Source organism: Pituophis catenifer, unplaced genomic scaffold (genome assembly GCF_029215685.1).
Source record: "Pituophis catenifer annectens isolate HBS135680 unplaced genomic scaffold, rPitCat1.0.hap2 SCAF_15, whole genome shotgun sequence".
NCBI classification, from domain to species: Eukaryota; Metazoa; Chordata; class Lepidosauria; order Squamata; family Colubridae; genus Pituophis; species Pituophis catenifer.
The window spans coordinates 239381-259227 of NW_027256895.1; the positions used below are offsets into that span (position 1 = coordinate 239381).

General features: G+C 48.9%; 1 protein-coding gene across 1 annotated transcript; it reads right to left on the reverse strand.

Moving 5' to 3' along the window:
• Positions 1 to 37: 37 nt before the first annotated feature.
• On the reverse strand, positions 38 to 15396 carry LOC139324769 (serine-rich adhesin for platelets-like). Its single transcript, XM_070954513.1, has 2 exons — positions 181 to 15396; positions 38 to 94 (listed from the first exon to the last, which is right to left on the reverse strand). The coding sequence occupies exons 1-2, from the start codon at positions 15394 to 15396 to the stop codon at positions 38 to 40; spliced, it is 15273 nt and encodes a 5090-aa protein (XP_070810614.1).
• Positions 15397 to 19847: the final 4451 nt, after the last annotated feature.

A 19847-nucleotide genomic window follows, 5' to 3' on the forward strand; every position in this document is an offset into this window, starting at 1 on the left:
CACTGTGGTCGTTTTCCGCGTTTCAAGTGCAGAAGTGCTAGAGGCACTGGATGTTGTAGGAAGTGAGGTTTCCTGGGTTGATCTTGGTCTCTGACTGGAAGACACAGAAAAGGTTGAGGGAGAAGACACCACAGTCCTCTGTGACTCTTCCGAGGTAGGAGCTTGAGAAGGCGTTGTTACTTGTGACTTAGTGGAAGTCGACTCTGGTGTGCTGGGACTGGATGCAGGTCTGCCAGTTGTGCTCTTGTCGGTCTGGGAGGTGGAAAAGGTGGAGGAAGCGCTGGTCTCAGGATTTGTCGTCCTGGAGGAGAGGCTACTGTGCACGACACTTGATGTCTCCATGCTGGGACTTAGAGTGGTGGATCTGAACGTCCCCTCCTGGGATGTGGTCGTTATGGAAGAAAGGGAAGGGGATGAAATGTGGCTTGTGCTTGGGTGCTCAGCAGTCGGAGAAGCAGTGCTCGGCAACCCTGAGCTTCCATTGCTGACCATTCGAGGGGCAGTGATTACTGACGAAGTGACGGACACTGTAGTTGTTTTCTGAGTTTCGGGTGCAGAAGTGCTATAGGCATTGGATGTCATAGGAAGTGAGGTCTCCTGGGTTAACCTTGGTCTCTGACTGGAAGACACAGAAAATGTTGAGGGAGAAGAGACCACAGTTCTCTGTGATTCTTCTGAAGTAGGAGCTTGAGAAGGCGTTGTGACTTGTGACTGAGTGGAAGTCGCCTCTGGTGTGCTGGGACTGGATGCAGATCTGCCAGTTGTACTCTTGTATCCGTCGGTCTGGGAGGTGGAAAATGTGGACGAAGGGCTGGTCTCAGGATTTGTCATGCTGGATGACAGGGTACTCTGCCTGACATTTGATGGCTGAACGCTGGGACTTAGAGTGGTGGAACTCAATGTCCCCTCCTGGGATGTGGTCGTTATGGAAGAAAGGGAAGGGGATGAAATGTGGCTTGTGCTTGGGTGCTCAGCAGTCGGAGAAGCAGTGCTCGGCAACTCTGAGCTTCCATTGGTGACCACTCGAGGGCCAGTGATTACTGAGGAAGTGATGGACACTGTGGTCGTTTTCCGCGTTTCAAGTGCAGAAGTGCTAGAGGCACTGGATGTTGTAGGAAGTGAGGTTTCCTGGGTTGATCTTGGTCTCTGACTGGAAGACACAGAAAAGGTTGAGGGAGAAGACACCACAGTCCTCTGTGACTCTTCCGAGGTAGGAGCTTGAGAAGGCGTTGTTACTTGTGACTTAGTGGAAGTCGACTCTGGTGTGCTGGGACTGGATGCAGGTCTGCCAGTTGTGCTCTTGTCGGTCTGGGAGGTGGAAAAGGTGGAGGAAGGGCTGGTCTCAGGATTTGTCGTCCTGGAGGAGAGGCTACTGTGCACGACACTTGATGTCTCCATGCTGGGACTTAGAGTGGTGGATCTGAACGTCCCCTCCTGGGATGTGGTCGTTATGGAAGAAAGGGAAGGGGATGAAATGTGGCTTGTGCTTGGGTGCTCAGCAGTCGGAGAAGCAGTGCTCGGCAACCCTGAGCTTCCATTGCTGACCATTCGAGGGGCAGTGATTACTGACGAAGTGACGGACACTGTAGTTGTTTTCTGAGTTTCGGGTGCAGAAGTGCTATAGGCATTGGATGTCATAGGAAGTGAGGTCTCCTGGGTTAACCTTGGTCTCTGACTGGAAGACACAGAAAATGTTGAGGGAGAAGAGACCACAGTTCTCTGTGATTCTTCTGAAGTAGGAGCTTGAGAAGGCGTTGTGACTTGTGACTGAGTGGAAGTCGCCTCTGGTGTGCTGGGACTGGATGCAGATCTGCCAGTTGTACTCTTGTATCCGTCGGTCTGGGAGGTGGAAAATGTGGACGAAGGGCTGGTCTCAGGATTTGTCATGCTGGATGACAGGGTACTCTGCCTGACATTTGATGGCTGAACGCTGGGACTTAGAGTGGTGGAACTCAATGTCCCCTCCTGGGATGTGGTCGTTATGGAAGAAAGGGAAGGGGATGAAATGTGGCTTGTGCTTGGGTGCTCAGCAGTCGGAGAAGCAGTGCTCGGCAACTCTGAGCTTCCATTGGTGACCACTCGAGGGCCAGTGATTACTGAGGAAGTGATGGACACTGTGGTCGTTTTCCGCGTTTCAAGTGCAGAAGTGCTAGAGGCACTGGATGTTGTAGGAAGTGAGGTTTCCTGGGTTGATCTTGGTCTCTGACTGGAAGACACAGAAAAGGTTGAGGGAGAAGACACCACAGTTCTCTGTGATTCTTCTGAGGTAGGAGCTTGAGAAGGCGTTGTGACTTGTGACTGGGTGGAAGTCGACTCTGGTGTGCTGGGACTGGATGCAGGTCTGCCAGTTGTGCTCTTGTATCCATCAGTTTGTAAGGTGGAAAAGGTGGAGGAAGGGCTGGTCTCAGGATTTGTTGTCCTGGACGAGAGGCTACTGTGCAAGACACTTGATGTCTCCATCCTGGGACTTAGAGTGGTGGATCTCAACGTCCCCTCCTGGGATTTGGTCGTTATGGAAGAAAGGGAAGGGGATGAAACGTGGCTTGTGCTTGGGTGCTCAGCAGTCAGAGAAGCAGAGCTCGGCAACTCTGAGCTTCCATTGGTGACCATTCGAGAGCCAGTGATTACTGACGAAGTGACGGACACTGTAGTTGTTTTCTGAGTTTCAGGTGCAGAAGTGCTAAAGGCATTGGATGTCGTAGGAAGTGAGGTCTCCTGGGTTGACCTTGGTCTCTGACTGGAAGACACAGAAAATGTTGAGGGAGAAGAGACCACAGTTCTCTGTGATTCTTCTGAAGTAGGAGCTTGAGAAGGCGTTGTGACTTGTGACTGAGTGGAAGTCGCCTCTGGTGTGCTGGGACTGGATGCAGGTCTGCCAGTTGTGCTCTTGTATCCATCAGTTTGTAAGGTGGAAAAGGTGGAGGAAGGGCTGGTCTCAGAATTTGTTGTCCTGGACGAGAGGCTACTGTGCAAGACACTTGATGTCTCCATCCTGGGACTTAGAGTGGTGGATCTCAACGTCCCCTCCTGGGATGTGGTCGTTATGGAAGAAAGGGAAGGGGATGAAACGTGGCTTGTGCTTGAGTGCTCAGCAGTCGGAGAAGCAGTGCTCGGCAACTCTGAGCTTCCATTGGTGACCACTCGAGGGCCAGTGATTACTGAGGAAGTGATGGACACTGTGGTCGTTTTCCGCGTTTCAAGTGCAGAAGTGCTAGAGGCACTGGATGTTGTAGGAAGTGAGGTTTCCTGGGTTGATCTTGGTCTCTGACTGGAAGACACAGAAAAGGTTGAGGGAGAAGACACCACAGTCCTCTGTGACTCTTCCGAGGTATGAGCTTGAGAAGGCGTTGTTACTTGTGACTGAGTGGAAGTCGACTCTGGTGTGCTGGGGCTGGATGCAGGTCTGCCAGTTGTGCTCTTGTCGGTCTGGGAGGTGGAAAAGGTGGAGGAAGGGATGGTCTCAGGATTTGTCGTCCTGGAGGAGAGGCTACTGTGCACGACACTTGATGTCTCCATGCTGGGACTTAGAGTGGTGGATCTCAACGTCCCCTCCTGGGATGTGGTCGTTATGGAAGAAAGGGAAGGGGATGAAACGTGGCTTGTGCTTGGGTACTCAGCAGTCAGAGAAGCAGTGCTCGGCAACTCTGAGCTTCCATTGGTGACCACTCGAGGGCCAGTGATTACTGAGGAAGTGATGGACACTGTGGTCGTTTTCCGCGTTTCAAGTGCAGATGTGCTAGAGGCACTGGATGTTGTAGGAAGTGAGGTTTCCTGGGTTGATTTTGGTCTCTGACTGGAAGACACAGAAAAGGTTGAGGGAGAAGACACCACAGTCCTCTGTGACTCTTCCGAGGTATGAGCTTGAAAAGTCATGGTGACTTGTGACTGAGTGGAAGTCGACTCTGGTGTGCTGGGACTGGATGCAGGTCTGCCAGTTGTGCTCTTGTATCCGTCGGTCTGGGAGGTGGAAAAGGTGGAGGAAGGGCTGGTCTCAGGATTTGTCGTCCTGGAGGAGAGGCTACTGTGCACGACACTTGATGTCTCCATGCTGGGACTTAGAGTGGTGGATCTCAACGTCTCCTCCTGGGATGTGGTCGTTATGGAAGAAAGGGAAGGGGATGAAATGTGGCTTGTGCTTGGGTGCTCAGCAGTCGGAGAAGCAGTGCTCGGCAACTCTGAGCTTCCATTGGTGACCACTCGAGGGCCAGTGATTACTGAGGAAGTGATGGACACTGTGGTCGTTTTCCGCGTTTCAAGTGCAGAAGTGCTAGAGGCACTGGATGTTGTAGGAAGTGAGGTTTCCTGGGTTGATCTTGGTCTCTGACTGGAAGACACAGAAAAGGTTGAGGGAGAAGACACCACAGTCCTCTGTGACTCTTCCGAGGTATGAGCTTGAGAAGGCGTTGTGACTTGTGACTGAGTGGAAGTCGACTCTGGTGTGCTGGGACTGGATGCAGGTCTGCCAGTTGTGCTCTTGTATCCGTCGGTCTGGGAGGTGGAAAAGGTGTGGGAAGGGCTGGTCTCAGGATTTGTCGTCCTGGAGGAGAGGCTACTGTGCACGACACTTAATGTCTCCATGCTGGGACTTAGAGTGGTGGAACTCAATGTCCCCTCCTGGGATGTGGTCGTTATGGAAGAAAGGGAAGGGGATGAAACGTGGCTTCTGCTTGGGTGCTCAGCAGTCGGAGAAGCAGTGCTCGGCAACTCTGAGCTTCCATTGGTGACCACTCGAGGGCCAGTGATTACTGAGGAAGTGATGGACACTGTAGTCGTTTTCTGCGTTTCAAGTGCTGAAGTGCTAGAGGCACTGGATGTTGTAGGAAGTGAGGTCTCCTGGGTTGATCTTGGTCTCTGACTGGAAGACACAGAAAAGGTTGAGGGAGAAGACACCACAGTTCTCTGTGATTCTTCTGAGGTAGGAGCTTGAGAAGGCGTTGTGACTTGTGACTGGGTGGAAGTCGACTCTGGTGTGCTGGGACTGGATGCAGGTCTGCCAGTTGTGCTCTTGTATCCGTCGGTTTCGAAGGTGGAAAATGTGGAGGAAGGGCTGGTCTCCAGATTTGTCATGCTGGACGAGAGGCTACTCTGCCCGACACTTGATGTCTCCATGCTTGGAATTAGAGTGGTGGATCTCAACGTCCCCTTCTGGGATGTGGTCGTTATGGAAGAAAGGGAAGGGGATGAAACGTGGCTTGTGCTTGGGTACTCAGCAGTCGGAGAAGCAGTGCTCGGCAACTCTGAGCTTCCATTGGTGACCACTCGAGGGCCAGTGATTACTGAGGAAGTGATGGACACTGTGGTCGTTTTCCGCGTTTCAAGTGCAGGCGTGCTAGAGGCACTGGATGTTGTAGGAAGTGAGGTTTCCTGTGTTGATCTTGGTCTCTGACTGGAAGACACAGAAAAGGTTGAGGGAGAAGACACCACAGTCCTCTGTGACTCTTCCAAGGTATGAGCTTGAAAAGTCATGGTGACTTGTGACTGAATGGAAGTCGACTCTGGTGTGCTGGGACTGGATGCAGGTCTGCCAGTTGTGCTCTTGTATCCGTCGGTCTGGGAGGTGGAAAAGGTGGAGGAAGGGCTGGTCTCAGGGTTTGTCGTCCTGGAGGAGAGGCTACTGTGCACGACACTTGATGTCTCCATGCTGGGACTTAGAGTGGTGGATCTCAACGTCCTCTCCTGGGATGTGGTCGTTATGGAAGAAAGGGAAGGGGATGAAACGTGGCTTGTGCTTGGGTGCTCAGCAGTCGGAGAAGCAGTGCTCGGCAACTCTGAGCTTCCATTGGTGACCACTCGAGGGCCAGTGATTACTGAGGAAGTGATGGACACTGTAGTCGTTTTCTGCGTTTCAAGTGCTGAAGTGCTAGAGGCACTGGATGTTGTAGGAAGTGAGGTCTCCTGGGTTGATCTTGGTCTCTGACTGGAAGACACAGAAAAGGTTGAGGGAGAAGACACCACAGTTCTCTGTGATTCTTCTGAGGTAGGAGCTTGAGAAGGCGTTGTGACTTGTGACTGGGTGGAAGTCGACTCTGGTGTGCTGGGACTGGATGCAGGTCTGCCAGTTGTGCTCTTGTATCCGTCGGTCTGGGAGGTGGAAAAGGTGGAGGAAGGGCTGGTCTCAGGATTTGTCGTCCTGGAGGAGAGGCTACTGTGCACGACACTTGATGTCTCCATGCTGGGACTTAGAGTGGTGGATCTCAACGTCCCCTCCTGGGATGTGGTCGTTATGGAAGAAAGGGAAGGGGATGAAACGTGGCTTGTGCTTGTGTGCTCAGCAGTCGGAGAAGCAGGGCTCGGCAACTCTGAGCTTCCATTGCTGACCACTCGAGGGCCAGTGATTACTGAGGAAGTGATGGACACTGTGGTCGTTTTCCGCGTTTCAAGTGCAGAAGTGCTAGAGGCACTGGATGTTGTAGGAAGTGAGGTTTCCTGGGTTGATCTTGGTCTCTGACTGGAAGACACAGAAAATTTTGAGGGAGAAGACACCACAGTCCTCTGTGACTCTTCCGAGGTATGAGCTTGAGAAGGCGTTGTTACTTGTGACTGAGTGGAAGTCGACTCTGGTGTGCTGGGGCTGGATGGAGGTCTGCCAGTTGTGCTCTTGTCGGTCTGGGAGGTGGAAAAGGTGGAGGAAGGGCTGGTCTCAGGATTTGTCGTCCTGGAGGAGAGGCTACTGTGCACGACACTTGATGTCTCCATGCTGGGACTTAGAGTGGTGGATCTCAACGTCCCCTCCTGGGATGTGGTCGTTATGGAAGAAAGGGAAGGGGATGAAACGTGGCTTGTGCTTGGGTGCTCAGCAGTCGGAGAAGCAGTGCTCGGCAACTCTGAGCTTCCATTGGTGACCACTCGAGGGCCAGTGATTACTGAGGAAGTGATGGACACTGTAGTCGTTTTCTGCGTTTCAAGTGCTGAAGTGCTAGAGGCACTGGATGTCGTAGGAAGTGAGGTCTCCTGGGTTGATCTTGGTCTCTGACTGGAAGACACAGAAAAGGTTGAGGGAGAAAACACCACAGTCCTCTGTGACTCTTCCGAGTTAGGAGCTTGAAAAGTCATGGTGACTTGTGACTGAGTGGAAGTCGACTCTGGTGTGCTGGGACTGGATGCAGGTCTGCCAGTTGTGCTCTTGTATCCATCGGTTTCGAAGGTGGAAAATGTGGAGGAAGGGCTGGTCTCCAGATTTGACATGCTGGACGAGAGGCTACTCTGCCCGACACTTGATGGCTCCACGCTGGGACTTAGAGTAGTGGATCTCAACGTCTCCTCCTGGGATGTGGTCGTTATGGAAGAAAGGGAAGGGGATGAAACGTGGCTTGTGCTTGGGTGCTCAGCAGTCGGAGAAGCAGTGCTCGGCAACTCTGAGCTTCCATTGGTGACCACTCGAGGGCCAGTGATTACTGAGGAAGTGATGGACACTGTGGTCGTTTTCCGCGTTTCAAGTGCAGACGTGCTAGAGGCACTGGATGTTGTAGGAAGTGAGGTTTCCTGGGTTGATCTTGGTCTCTGACTGGAAGACACAGAAAAGGTTGAGGGAGAAGACACCACAGTCCTCTGTGACTCTTCCGAGGTATGAGCTTGAAAAGTCATGGTGACTTGTGACTGAGTGGAAGTCGACTCTGGTGTGCTGGGACTGGATGCAGGTCTGCCAGTTGTGCTCTTGTATCCGTCGGTCTGGGAGGTGGAAAAGGTGGAGGAAGGGCTGGTCTCAGGATTTGTCGTCCTGGAGGAGAGGCTACTGTGCACGACACTTGATGTCTCCATGCTGGGACTTAGAGTGGTGGATCTCAACGTCCCCTCCTGGGATGTGGTTGTTATGGAAGAAAGGGAAGGGGATGAAACGTGGCTTGTGCTTGGGTACTCAGCAGTCGGAGAAGCAGTGCTCGGCAACTCTGAGCTTCCATTGGTGACCACTCGAGGGCCAGTGATTACTGAGGAAGTGATGGACACTGTGGTCGTTTTCCGCGTTTCAAGTGCAGAAGTGCTAGAGGCACTGGATGTTGTAGCAAGTGAGGTTTCCTGGGTTGATCTTGGTCTCTGACTGGAAGACACAGAAAATTTTGAGGGAGAAGACACCACAGTCCTCTGTGACTCTTCCGAGGTATGAGCTTGAGAAGGCGTTGTTACTTGTGACTGAGTGGAAGTCGACTCTGGTGTGCTGGGGCTGGATGGAGGTCTGCCAGTTGTGCTCTTGTCGGTCTGGGAGGTGGAAAAGATGGAGGAAGGGCTGGTCTCAGGATTTGTCGTCCTGGAGGAGAGGCTACTGTGCACGACACTTGATGTCTCCATGCTGGGACTTAGAGTGGTGGATCTCAACGTCCCCTCCTGGGATGTGGTCGTTATGGAAGAAAGGGAAGGGGATGAAACGTGGCTTGTGCTTGGGTGCTCAGCAGTCGGAGAAGCAGTGCTCGGCAACTCTGAGCTTCCATTGGTGACCACTCGAGGGCCAGTGATTACTGAGGAAGTGATGGACACTGTAGTCGTTTTCTGCGTTTCAAGTGCTGAAGTGCTAGAGGCACTGGATGTCGTAGGAAGTGAAGTCTCCTGGGTTGACCTTGGTCTCTGACTGGAAGACACAGAAAATGTTGAGGGAGAAGAGACCACAGTTCTCTGTGATTCTTCTGAGGTAGAAGGCGTTGTGACTTGTGACTGAGTGGAAGTCGACTCTGGTGTGCTGGGACTGGATGCATGTCTGCCAGTTGTGCTCTTGTATCCATCAGTTTGTAAGGTGGAAAAGGTGGAGGAAGGGCTGGTCTCAGGATTTGTTGTCCTGGACGAGAGGCTACTGTGCAAGACACTTGATGTCTCCATCCTGGGACTTAGAGTGGTGGATCTCAACGTCCCCTCTTGGGATGTGGTCGTTATGGAAGAAAGGGAAGGGGATGAAACGTGTCTTGTGCTTGGGTGCTCAGCAGTCGGAGAAGCAGTGCTCGGCAACTCTGAGCTTCCATTGGTGACCACTCGAGGGCCAGTGATTACTGAGGAAGTGATGGACACTGTGGTCGTTTTCCGCGTTTCAAGTGCAGAAGTGCTAGAGGCACTGGATGTTGTAGCAAGTGAGGTCTCCTGAGTTGACCTTGGTCTCTGACTGGAAGACACAGAAAATGTTGAGAGAGAAGAGACCACAGTTCTCTGTGATTCTTCTGAGGTAGGAGCTTGAGAAGGCGTTGTGACTTGTGACTGAGTGGAAGTCGCCTCTGGTGTGCTGGGACTGGATGCAGATCTGCCAGTTGTGCTCTTGTATCCGTCGGTCTGGGAGGTGGAAAATGTGGACGAAGGGCTGGTCTCAGGATTTGTCATGCTGGATGACAGGGTACTCTGCCTGACATTTGATGGCTGCACGCTGGGACTTAGAGTGGTAGAACTCAATGTCCCCTCCTGGGATGTGGTCGTTATGGAAGAAAGGGAAGGGGATGAAACGTGGCTTGTGCTTGGGTGCTCAGCAGTCGGAGAAGCAGTGCTCGGCAACTCTGAGCTTCCATTGGTGACCACTCGAGGGCCAGTGATTACTGAGGAAGTGATGGACACTGTGGTCGTTTTCCGCGTTTCAAGTGCAGAAGTGCTAGAGGCACTGGATGTTGTAGGAAGTGAGGTTTCCTGGGTTGATCTTGGTCTCTGACTGGAAGACACAGAAAAGGTTGAGGGAGAAGACACCACAGTCCTCTGTGACTCTTCCGAGGTATGAGCTTGAGAAGGCGTTGTGACTTGTGACTGAGTGGAAGTCGACTCTGGTGTGCTGGGACTGGATGCAGGTCTGCCAGTTGTGCTCTTGTCGGTCTGGGAGGTGGAAAAGGTGGAGGAAGAGCTGGTCTCAGGATTTGTCGTCCTGGAGGAGAGGCTACTGTGCAAGACACTTGATGTCTCCATCCTGGGACTTAGAGTGGTGGATCTCAACGTCTCCTCCTGGGATGTGGTCGTTATGGAAGAAAGGGAAGGGGATGAAACGTGGCTTGTGCTTGGGTGCTCAGCAGTCGGAGAAGCAGGGCTCGGCAACTCTGAGCTTCCATTGCTGACCACTCGAGGGCCAGTGATTACTGAGGAAGTGATGGACACTGTGGTCGTTTTCCGCGTTTCAAGTGCAGAAGTGCTAGAGGCACTGGATGTTGTAGCAAGTGAGGTTTCCTGGGTTGATCTTGGTCTCTGACTGGAAGACACAGAAAAGGATGAGGGAGAAGACACCACAGTCCTCTGTGACTCTTCCGAGGTATGAGCTTGAAAAGTCGTGGTGACTTGTGACTGAGTGGAAGTCGACTCTGGTGTGCTGGGACTGGATGCACGTCTGCCAGTTGTGCTCTTGTCGGTCTGGGAGGTGGAAAAGGTGGAGGAAGGGCTGGTCTCAGGATTTGTCGTCCTGGAGGAGAGGCTACTGTGCACGACACTTGATGTCTCCATGCTGGGACTTAGAGTGGTGGATCTCAACGTCCCCTCCTGGGATGTGGTCGTTATGGAAGAAAGGGAAGGGGATGAAACGTGGCTTGTGCTTGGGTGCTCAGCAGTCGGAGAAGCAGTGCTCGGCAACTCTGAGCTTCCATTGGTGACCACTCGAGGGCCAGTGATTACTGAGGAAGTGATGGACACTGTAGTCGTTTTCTGCGTTTCAAGTGCTGAAGTGCTAGAGGCACTGGATGTCGTAGGAAGTGAGGTCGCCTGGGTTGATCTTGGTCTCTGACTGGAAGACACAGAAAAGGTTGAGGGAGAAAACACCACAGTCCTCTGTGACTCTTCCGAGTTAGGAGCTTGAAAAGTCATGGTGACTTGTGACTGAGTGGAAGTCGACTCTGGTGTGCTGGGACTGGATGCAGGTCTGCCAGTTGTGCTCTTGTATCCATCGGTTTCGAAGGTGGAAAATGTGGAGGAAGGGCTGGTCTCCAGATTTGACATGCTGGACGAGAGGCTACTCTGCCCGACACTTGATGGCTCCACGCTTGGACTTAGAGTAGTGGATCTCAACGTCTCCTCCTGGGATGTGGTCGTTATGGAAGAAAGGGAAGGGGATGAAATGTGGCTTGTGCTTGGGTGCTCAGCAGTCGGAGAAGCAGTGCTCGGCAACTCTGAGCTTCCATTGGTGACCACTCGAGGGCCAGTGATTACTGAGGAAGTGATGGACACTGTGGTCGTTTTCCGCGTTTCAAGTGCAGACGTGCTAGAGGCACTGGATGTTGTAGGAAGTGAGGTTTCCTGGGTTGATCTTGGTCTCTGACTGGAAGACACAGAAAAGGTTGAGGGAGAAGACACCACAGTCCTCTGTGACTCTTCCGAGGTATGAGCTTGAAAAGTCATGGTGACTTGTGACTGAGTGGAAGTCGACTCTGGTGTGCTGGGACTGGATGCAGGTCTGCCAGTTGTGCTCTTGTATCCGTCGGTCTGGGAGGTGGAAAAGGTGGAGGAAGGGCTGGTCTCAGGATTTGTCGTCCTGGAGGAGAGGCTACTGTGCACGACACTTGATGTCTCCATGCTGGGACTTAGAGTGGTGGATCTCAACGTCCCCTCCTGGGATGTGGTTGTTATGGAAGAAAGGGAAGGGGATGAAACGTGGCTTGTGCTTGGGTACTCAGCAGTCGGAGAAGCAGTGCTCGGCAACTCTGAGCTTCCATTGGTGACCACTCGAGGGCCAGTGATTACTGAGGAAGTGATGGACACTGTGGTCGTTTTCCGCGTTTCAAGTGCAGAAGTGCTAGAGGCACTGGATGTTGTAGGAAGTGAGGTTTCCTGGGTTGATCTTGGTCTCTGACTGGAAGACACAGAAAATTTTGAGGGAGAAGACACCACAGTCCTCTGTGACTCTTCCGAGGTATGAGCTTGAGAAGGCGTTGTTACTTGTGACTGAGTGGAAGTCGACTCTGGTGTGCTGGGGCTGGATGGAGGTCTGCCAGTTGTGCTCTTGTCGGTCTGGGAGGTGGAAAAGATGGAGGAAGGGCTGGTCTCAGGATTTGTCGTCCTGGAGGAGAGGCTACTGTGCACGACACTTGATGTCTCCATGCTGGGACTTAGAGTGGTGGATCTCAACGTCCCCTCCTGGGATGTGGTCGTTATGGAAGAAAGGGAAGGGGATGAAACGTGGCTTGTGCTTGGGTGCTCAGCAGTCGGAGAAGCAGTGCTCGGCAACTCTGAGCTTCCATTGGTGACCACTCGAGGGCCAGTGATTACTGAGGAAGTGATGGACACTGTAGTCGTTTTCTGCGTTTCAAGTGCTGAAGTGCTAGAGGCACTGGATGTCGTAGGAAGTGAAGTCTCCTGGGTTGACCTTGGTCTCTGACTGGAAGACACAGAAAATGTTGAGGGAGAAGAGACCACAGTTCTCTGTGATTCTTCTGAGGTAGAAGGCGTTGTGACTTGTGACTGAGTGGAAGTCGACTCTGGTGTGCTGGGACTGGATGCATGTCTGCCAGTTGTGCTCTTGTATCCATCAGTTTGTAAGGTGGAAAAGGTGGAGGAAGGGCTGGTCTCAGGATTTGTTGTCCTGGACGAGAGGCTACTGTGCAAGACACTTGATGTCTCCATCCTGGGACTTAGAGTGGTGGATCTCAACGTCCCCTCTTGGGATGTGGTCGTTATGGAAGAAAGGGAAGGGGATGAAACGTGTCTTGTGCTTGGGTGCTCAGCAGTCGGAGAAGCAGTGCTCGGCAACTCTGAGCTTCCATTGGTGACCACTCGAGGGCCAGTGATTACTGAGGAAGTGATGGACACTGTGGTCGTTTTCCGCGTTTCAAGTGCAGAAGTGCTAGAGGCACTGGATGTTGTAGCAAGTGAGGTCTCCTGAGTTGACCTTGGTCTCTGACTGGAAGACACAGAAAATGTTGAGAGAGAAGAGACCACAGTTCTCTGTGATTCTTCTGAGGTAGGAGCTTGAGAAGGCGTTGTGACTTGTGACTGAGTGGAAGTCGCCTCTGGTGTGCTGGGACTGGATGCAGATCTGCCAGTTGTGCTCTTGTATCCGTCGGTCTGGGAGGTGGAAAATGTGGACGAAGGGCTGGTCTCAGGATTTGTCATGCTGGATGAGAGGCTACTGTGCAAGACACTTGATGTCTCCATCCTGGGACTTAGAGTGGTGGATCTCAACGTCTCCTCCTGGGATGTGGTCGTTATGGAAGAAAGGGAAGGGGATGAAACGTGGCTTGTGCTTGGGTGCTCAGCAGTCGGAGAAGCAGGGCTCGGCAACTCTGAGCTTCCATTGCTGACCACTCGAGGGCCAGTGATTACTGAGGAAGTGATGGACACTGTGGTCGTTTTCCGCGTTTCAAGTGCAGAAGTGCTAGAGGCACTGGATGTTGTAGCAAGTGAGGTTTCCTGGGTTGATCTTGGTCTCTGACTGGAAGACACAGAAAAGGATGAGGGAGAAGACACCACAGTCCTCTGTGACTCTTCCGAGGTATGAGCTTGAAAAGTCATGGTGACTTGTGACTGAGTGGAAGTCGACTCTGGTGTGCTGGGACTGGATGCACGTCTGCCAGTTGTGCTCTTGTCGGTCTGGGAGGTGGAAAAGGTGGAGGAAGGGCTGGTCTCAGGATTTGTCGTCCTGGAGGAGAGGCTACTGTGCACGACACTTGATGTCTCCATGCTGGGACTTAGAGTGGTGGATCTCAACGTCCCCTCCTGGGATGTGGTCGTTATGGAAGAAAGGGAAGGGGATGAAACGTGGCTTGTGCTTGGGTGCTCAGCAGTCGGAAAAGCAGTGCTCGGCAACTCTGAGCTTCCATTGGTGACCACTCGAGGGACAGTGATTACTGAGGAAGTGATGGACACTGTAGTCGTTTTCTGCGTTTCAAGTGCTGAAGTGCTAGAGGCACTGGATGTTGTAGGAAGTGAGGTCTCCTGGGTTGATCTTGGTCTCTGACTGGAAGACACAGAAAAGGTTGAGGGAGAAGACACCACAGTCCTCTGTGACTCTTCCGAGGTATGAGCTTGAGAAGGCGTTGTGACTTGTGACTGAGTGGAAGTCGACTCTGGTGTGCTGGGACTGGATGCAGGTCTGCCAGTTGTGCTCTTGTATCCGTCGGTCTGGGAGGTGGAAAAGGTGGAGGAAGGGCTGGTCTCAGGATTTGTTGTCCTGGAGGAGAGGCTACTGTGCAAGACACTTGATGTCTCCATCCTGGGACTTAGAGTGGTGGATCTCAACGTCCCCTCCTGGGATGTGGTCGTTATGGAAGAAAGGGAAGGGGATGAAACATGGCTTGTGCTTGGGTGCTCAGCAGTCGGAGAAGCAGTGCTCGGCAACTCTGAGCTTCCATTGGTGACCACTCGAGGGCCAGTGATTACTGAGGAAGTGATGGACACTGTGGTCGTTTTCCGCGTTTCAAGTGCAGAAGTGCTAGAGGCACTGGATGTTGTAGCAAGTGAGGTTTCCTGGGTTGATCTTCGTCTCTGACTGGAAGACACAGAAAAGGTTGAGGGAGAAGACACCACAGTCCTCTGTGACTCTTCCGAGGTATGAGCTTGAGAAGGCGTTGTTACTTGTGACTGAGTGGAAGTCGACTCTGGTGTGCTGGGACTGGATGCAGGTCTGCCAGTTGTGCTCTTGTCGGTCTGGGAGGTGGAAAAGGTGGAGGAAGGGCTGGTCTCAGGATTTGTCGTCCTGGAGGAGAGGCTACTGTGCACGACACTTGATGTCTCCATGCTGGGACTTAGAGTGGTGGATCTCAACGTCCCCTCCTGGGATGTGGTCGTTATGGAAGAAAGGGAAGGGGATGAAACGTGGCTTGTGCTTGGGTGCTCAGCAGTCGGAAAAGCAGTGCTCGGCAACTCTGAGCTTCCATTGGTGACCACTCGAGGGCCAGTGATTACTGAGGAAGTGATGGACACTGTAGTCGTTTTCTGCGTTTCAAGTGCTGAAGTGCTAGAGGCACTGGATGTCGTAGGAAGTGAGGTTTCCTGGGTTGATCTTGGTCTCTGACTGGAAGACACAGAAAAGGTTGAGGGAGAAGACACCACAGTCCTCTGTGACTCTTCCGAGGTATGAGCTTGAGAAGGCGTTGTGACTTGTGACTGAGTGGAAGTCGACTCTGGTGTGCTGGGACTGGATGCAGGTCTGCCAGTTGTGCTCTTGTATCCGTCGGTCTGGGAGGTGGAAAAGGTGGAGGAAGGGCTGGTCTCAGGATTTGTCGTCCTGGAGGAGAGGCTACTGTGCACGACACTTGATGTCTCCATGCTGGGACTTAGAGTGGTGGATCTGAACGTCCCCTCCTGGGATGTGGTCGTTATGGAAGAAAGGGAAGGGGATGAAAATGTCCTCTGTGACTCTTCTGAGGTAGGAGCTTGAGAAGGCGTTGTGAATTGAAACTGATTGGAAGTCGCCTCTGGTGTGCTGGGACTGGATACAGTTCTGCCATTTGTGCTCTTGGATCCGTGGCTTTGGGAGGTGGAAAAGGTGGAGGAATGGCCGGTCTCCAAAGTTGTTCTGTTCATAGTTGAGGTGGTGTCTGAGGTAGATCCCTCTGTAATTAATTTAAACCATATGTATGTGTCAAAGATAGAATAGGATCAAGAGTTCAAAACCACAATAAAAGATATTTGTTTCTTTTAAACCATCTTGTTAAATCTTTTCTGAAATGCCATGAATGGCGGATTTCTCAGCCCTGTCTGGCTCCAGAGCAGTCAGGTATTTTGGGACAGGCAGAGTGCCAGTGTGAGTAATGGACTCTTCAGCCTCTTGGGCCAAAGACAGTCCTTAGCCCGGCTTCCTGTCTCCTGCCAGACTTGGAAAATGACACCATCAGTGGCTGTATGCTTTCCCACATGTTATGAATGATGGTGATGGAGGGGTCATTTATCAAGTGTTGTGGTATTTAATGCAGGTGATAGTGGATTAAGAAGATTTCACATAAATACATTTTTTGCTAAAAAGGGAGGGAAATCAAATGCCAAGATATGGCAGGAGGAGGGAGTGTCCTGGGCTTGGCAGTATGACCTCCAAAAAAGTTTTGCATAGTCCAGCAGCTTTAGGTCTGGATCCCAGGAGGGCCATTCCTATGCCATGTTAGGAGAATAACTGAACAGTGAGCCCAGCTTGGCAGGGAGGCCAAGGACCCCCACGCTGAGACTCCTGCCAAGAACCTGTTGAAGGGGGGCAGGACGTGTTTGGCTCTTGGGAAAGGGCTGTATTCCATGTCCCCAGGACCCGTTTCACTCTCTGTGAACCTATCGGCAAAGGGAAGATAGACGTGCCCCACAGGGTCTGATCTGCTGCTCAGGCCATGAGCCCAAAGGAGCTGCCCTCTCTTGAAGCTGAGCCCCTCCCATATGAGGAAGCATCTGCACACTTTCCTGAGAGCCCAAGGAACCCCTCCCCACATTTTTTTTTTAAATTCCCTTTACAATAAACATTTCATCATTCATTAATCAGTGTGTCATCTGAGTACAATTTTTTGTTTCATAATAGTTATAGCTTACTATTGAATTCTTTATAGGCATCTATTCTTATTTTAACATTACCACTTAACTAAATTATTTAATTTTATCTTCCTAAATCTTCCTAAATTTTATCTTCCTAAATTATTTAATTTTATCCTTTTTTCCATATTCATTTTCTAACTAATGATAACCCCATATCAGTGGTGGGTTGCTCCCGGTTCTATAGAACTGGTAGTAAAATTGGTGGGAGGCTCTACCCACTTCCCCAGATGTCATAAATGACTATCTGCACATGCGCAGAAGCTTCTGTGCATGTGCAAAAGTGCACACACGAGCGAAGCAAGCACTCACACGTGGCCCCGTTGCGAACCAATAATAAAGGTAAGTAGAACCCACCCCTGCTCAATATATTATAATAATCAGATTCTTCCTTCCCTTTAATTGCTAGTGTTAATCTACTCATTTCTGCACAATCTAATATTTTCTTAATCACCTTTTCATCTTTAGGGATTTCTTCAATTTTCCAATTTTGTGCAAATACAATTCTAGCCACAGTTAATAGATGAATAATCAAATATGCATTTTCTTTACTATATTTCCCTGGTAAGATACCCAACAAGAACAATTCAGGTTTTAAATCAATATGTTGCTGCGTCATCTTCTCCAACCACATTCAAATTCTTGCCCAATATTTTTTCGCTTCTATACATGTCCACCACATATGATAATACAACCCCGGTGTTTGGTGGCATTTCCAATATTTAGTTGATTTGTCTTTAAACATTTTTGCCAATCTTTCAGGTGACATGTGTCATCTATAAAACATTTTATACAAATTCTCTTTATATGCAGTTGCCATTGTTAATTTATAATTTCGTTCCCATAGTTGCTGCCATTTATCTAACTCTATCAAGTATCCAAAAAATTTTGCCCCCGCTATCATTGTTTCTTTTACCTGTTCTTCTTCTAGTTTAACTCACAGTAAATAACTATACAATTTTTTAATCATTTACTCTTCTGTTCCTGTATCTCATCCAATTCTGTCATCTCCATATAAAAACGATATAATTTAGCATCTTTTTCATATCTAGATAGTATCTGCAATTGTGTGTACCAAGCCATGTCAATCCCTTGTTCTTCTAATTCTTGTTTCTTTTTAAGTTCCCCCTTTTCTGTCAAAATATCTTTATATCTAACTATACTGTATTTCCCATATTAATAATATTTGGATGTGTTAACACTTCCATTGTCGAAAGCCAAGCTGGTATCTTCAAATAGTGTTTTTCTCTAACTTTCTCCCATACTACTAATAAAGCATTTCTTATATAATGTCTTTGAAAATAACCATATATCTTGTTTTTCCCATACCATCAAAAGGTATGCCAACCCAACTGTAAATCATGTCCCTCCAATGTTATTTCTTTTTTTTTGTTTTTTCTTTTTTTTTAATTGAAAAGTTTTATAAGAAATACAAACATTTTCTCTCCCCTCCCTTTTCCCCTCTCCTCCTTCCCCCCCACCCCCCTCCCTAGACTTCCCAGAACAGGCACAGGGTATAGCATTCACAAACATAAAGCTAAAATATGCTAACAAATTATTGCATTCATATTCTCCCTAAGTCTTTAACTCCTTATAACTCAAAAACTATAAACAAAAACTACTTAAAAATATTTCATTCATAAGCTATATGAATCTTCTTATTCGGATACTTTTTTTGCATATAGTCAATCCATCTTCTCCATTCTGATATGTATCTTTCATTCGAATGATCTTTAAGATTTGATGAAATTTTTGCCATCTCTGCCAGATGCACATCTTTTAAAGTCCATTCCTCAATGGTAGGTGGATCTTCCTTCTTCCAGTACTGTGCCACCAGTAATCTGGCAGCTGTTATTAAATTCAAAACCAACTTAGTCTCTATTACAGTACAATCCGTGACTATTCCCAACAAAAAAAACTGTGGCGTAAATTTAATTTTTTTTCTTAAAATATTTTTAATATCCACCATATTTTTATCCAAAAAGCCTTAATTTTTACATGTCCACCATATATGAAAATATGTAGCATCTTCACATTCACATCGCCAACACTTGGGTTGTAAATTTGTAAATTTGGATACATGCAGGCTAATTTTTTTGGGTCTAGATGCCATCTATAAAACATTTTGTAAAAATTCTCTCTTAAATTTTGAGCTTGTGTGAATCTTACATTTCTGACCCATATCTTTTCCCATGTATCCAACATTATTGGTTCACCTATATTTTGTGCCCGTTTTATCATACAATCCTTGACTAGCTCTGTTTCCGAATCTATTTCCACTAATACATTATACAACCTTTTAATATGCATTTGACCTTTATCTCTTATTTGCTTTATCAAATTTTCATCCTGCTGCAAAATACCAGTTTTTTGATCCTCTCTCCATCTGGCCTGCAGCTGACCATATTGAAACCAAGTCTTAATAATTCCTTCTTCTCTTAATTGCTCCATAGATTTTAATTGTAATCTAACTCCTTCCTTATAAAGGAGTTCCTTATATGTAAACTTATCTTGCTTTTGCTCCAAATTTATATTCTCTATCGCGTGTCTGGGTACTGTCCGTATTGGTAACTTATCCTTTAGTTTATATTGATACTTTTTCCAGACACGTAATAGAGCATTTCTTAATATATGACTTTTAAAAGTCTTATCTACTTTCTTGTCATACAATAGATAAGCATGCCAGCCGTAGACCAGACCGTATCCTTCAATATTCAGTATCTCTTCCTCCGTTAAATTTATCCAATCTGTAATTGCTGAGAGGGTAGCAGCTTCGTAATACAGTCTTAAGTTGGGCATTTTAAGACCACCTCTTTCTCGGGTGTCTTGCATTATCTTTTGATTAACTCGTGGTTTCTTCCCTGGCCACACAAACTTGTTTATGCCCTTCTGCCATTCCTTCAAATTTTCATCTTTTTTAAGTATAGGTATCATTTGAAAAAGAAATAAGAATCTTGGTAAGATATTCATTTTTACAGCGGCTATCCTACCCAGCAAAGACAGTTGCAATTTCTTCCAATTTTCCATCTCTTTCTGTATTTTTTGCCATAACGGTTCATAATTATGTTGATATCATTTCGTATTTGGTACCTAATCTTGCATTTATCAAATATTTTTGATCTTGTATCCTAATATGAGTCTCTTGTAAACAAATTACTTCATTCTTAAATTGTTTAAGATAGTGAAATATTTTCCTTCTCTTCTGTGGAGAATTCAAACCATTAACATTCCAGGTCAAAAATCTAGTTCCCACCTCTGGGCCTCTGAAGCGTCTGGAGCAATTTCTGATGATCTTGCCTCATTTGACCTTTAGGTCTTGCTCCTCCCACAGCTTCTATTTTGGTAGTTTCTTGGGTTGCTATCTGTTGTTGTTGTTGTTGTTGTTGTTGTTGTTGTTGCTGTCTTAATTCTTCCTTACGCTTAGCTATTGCTGCTCTGGTCTGTCTTTGATCCTTCGGTTCTGCAAA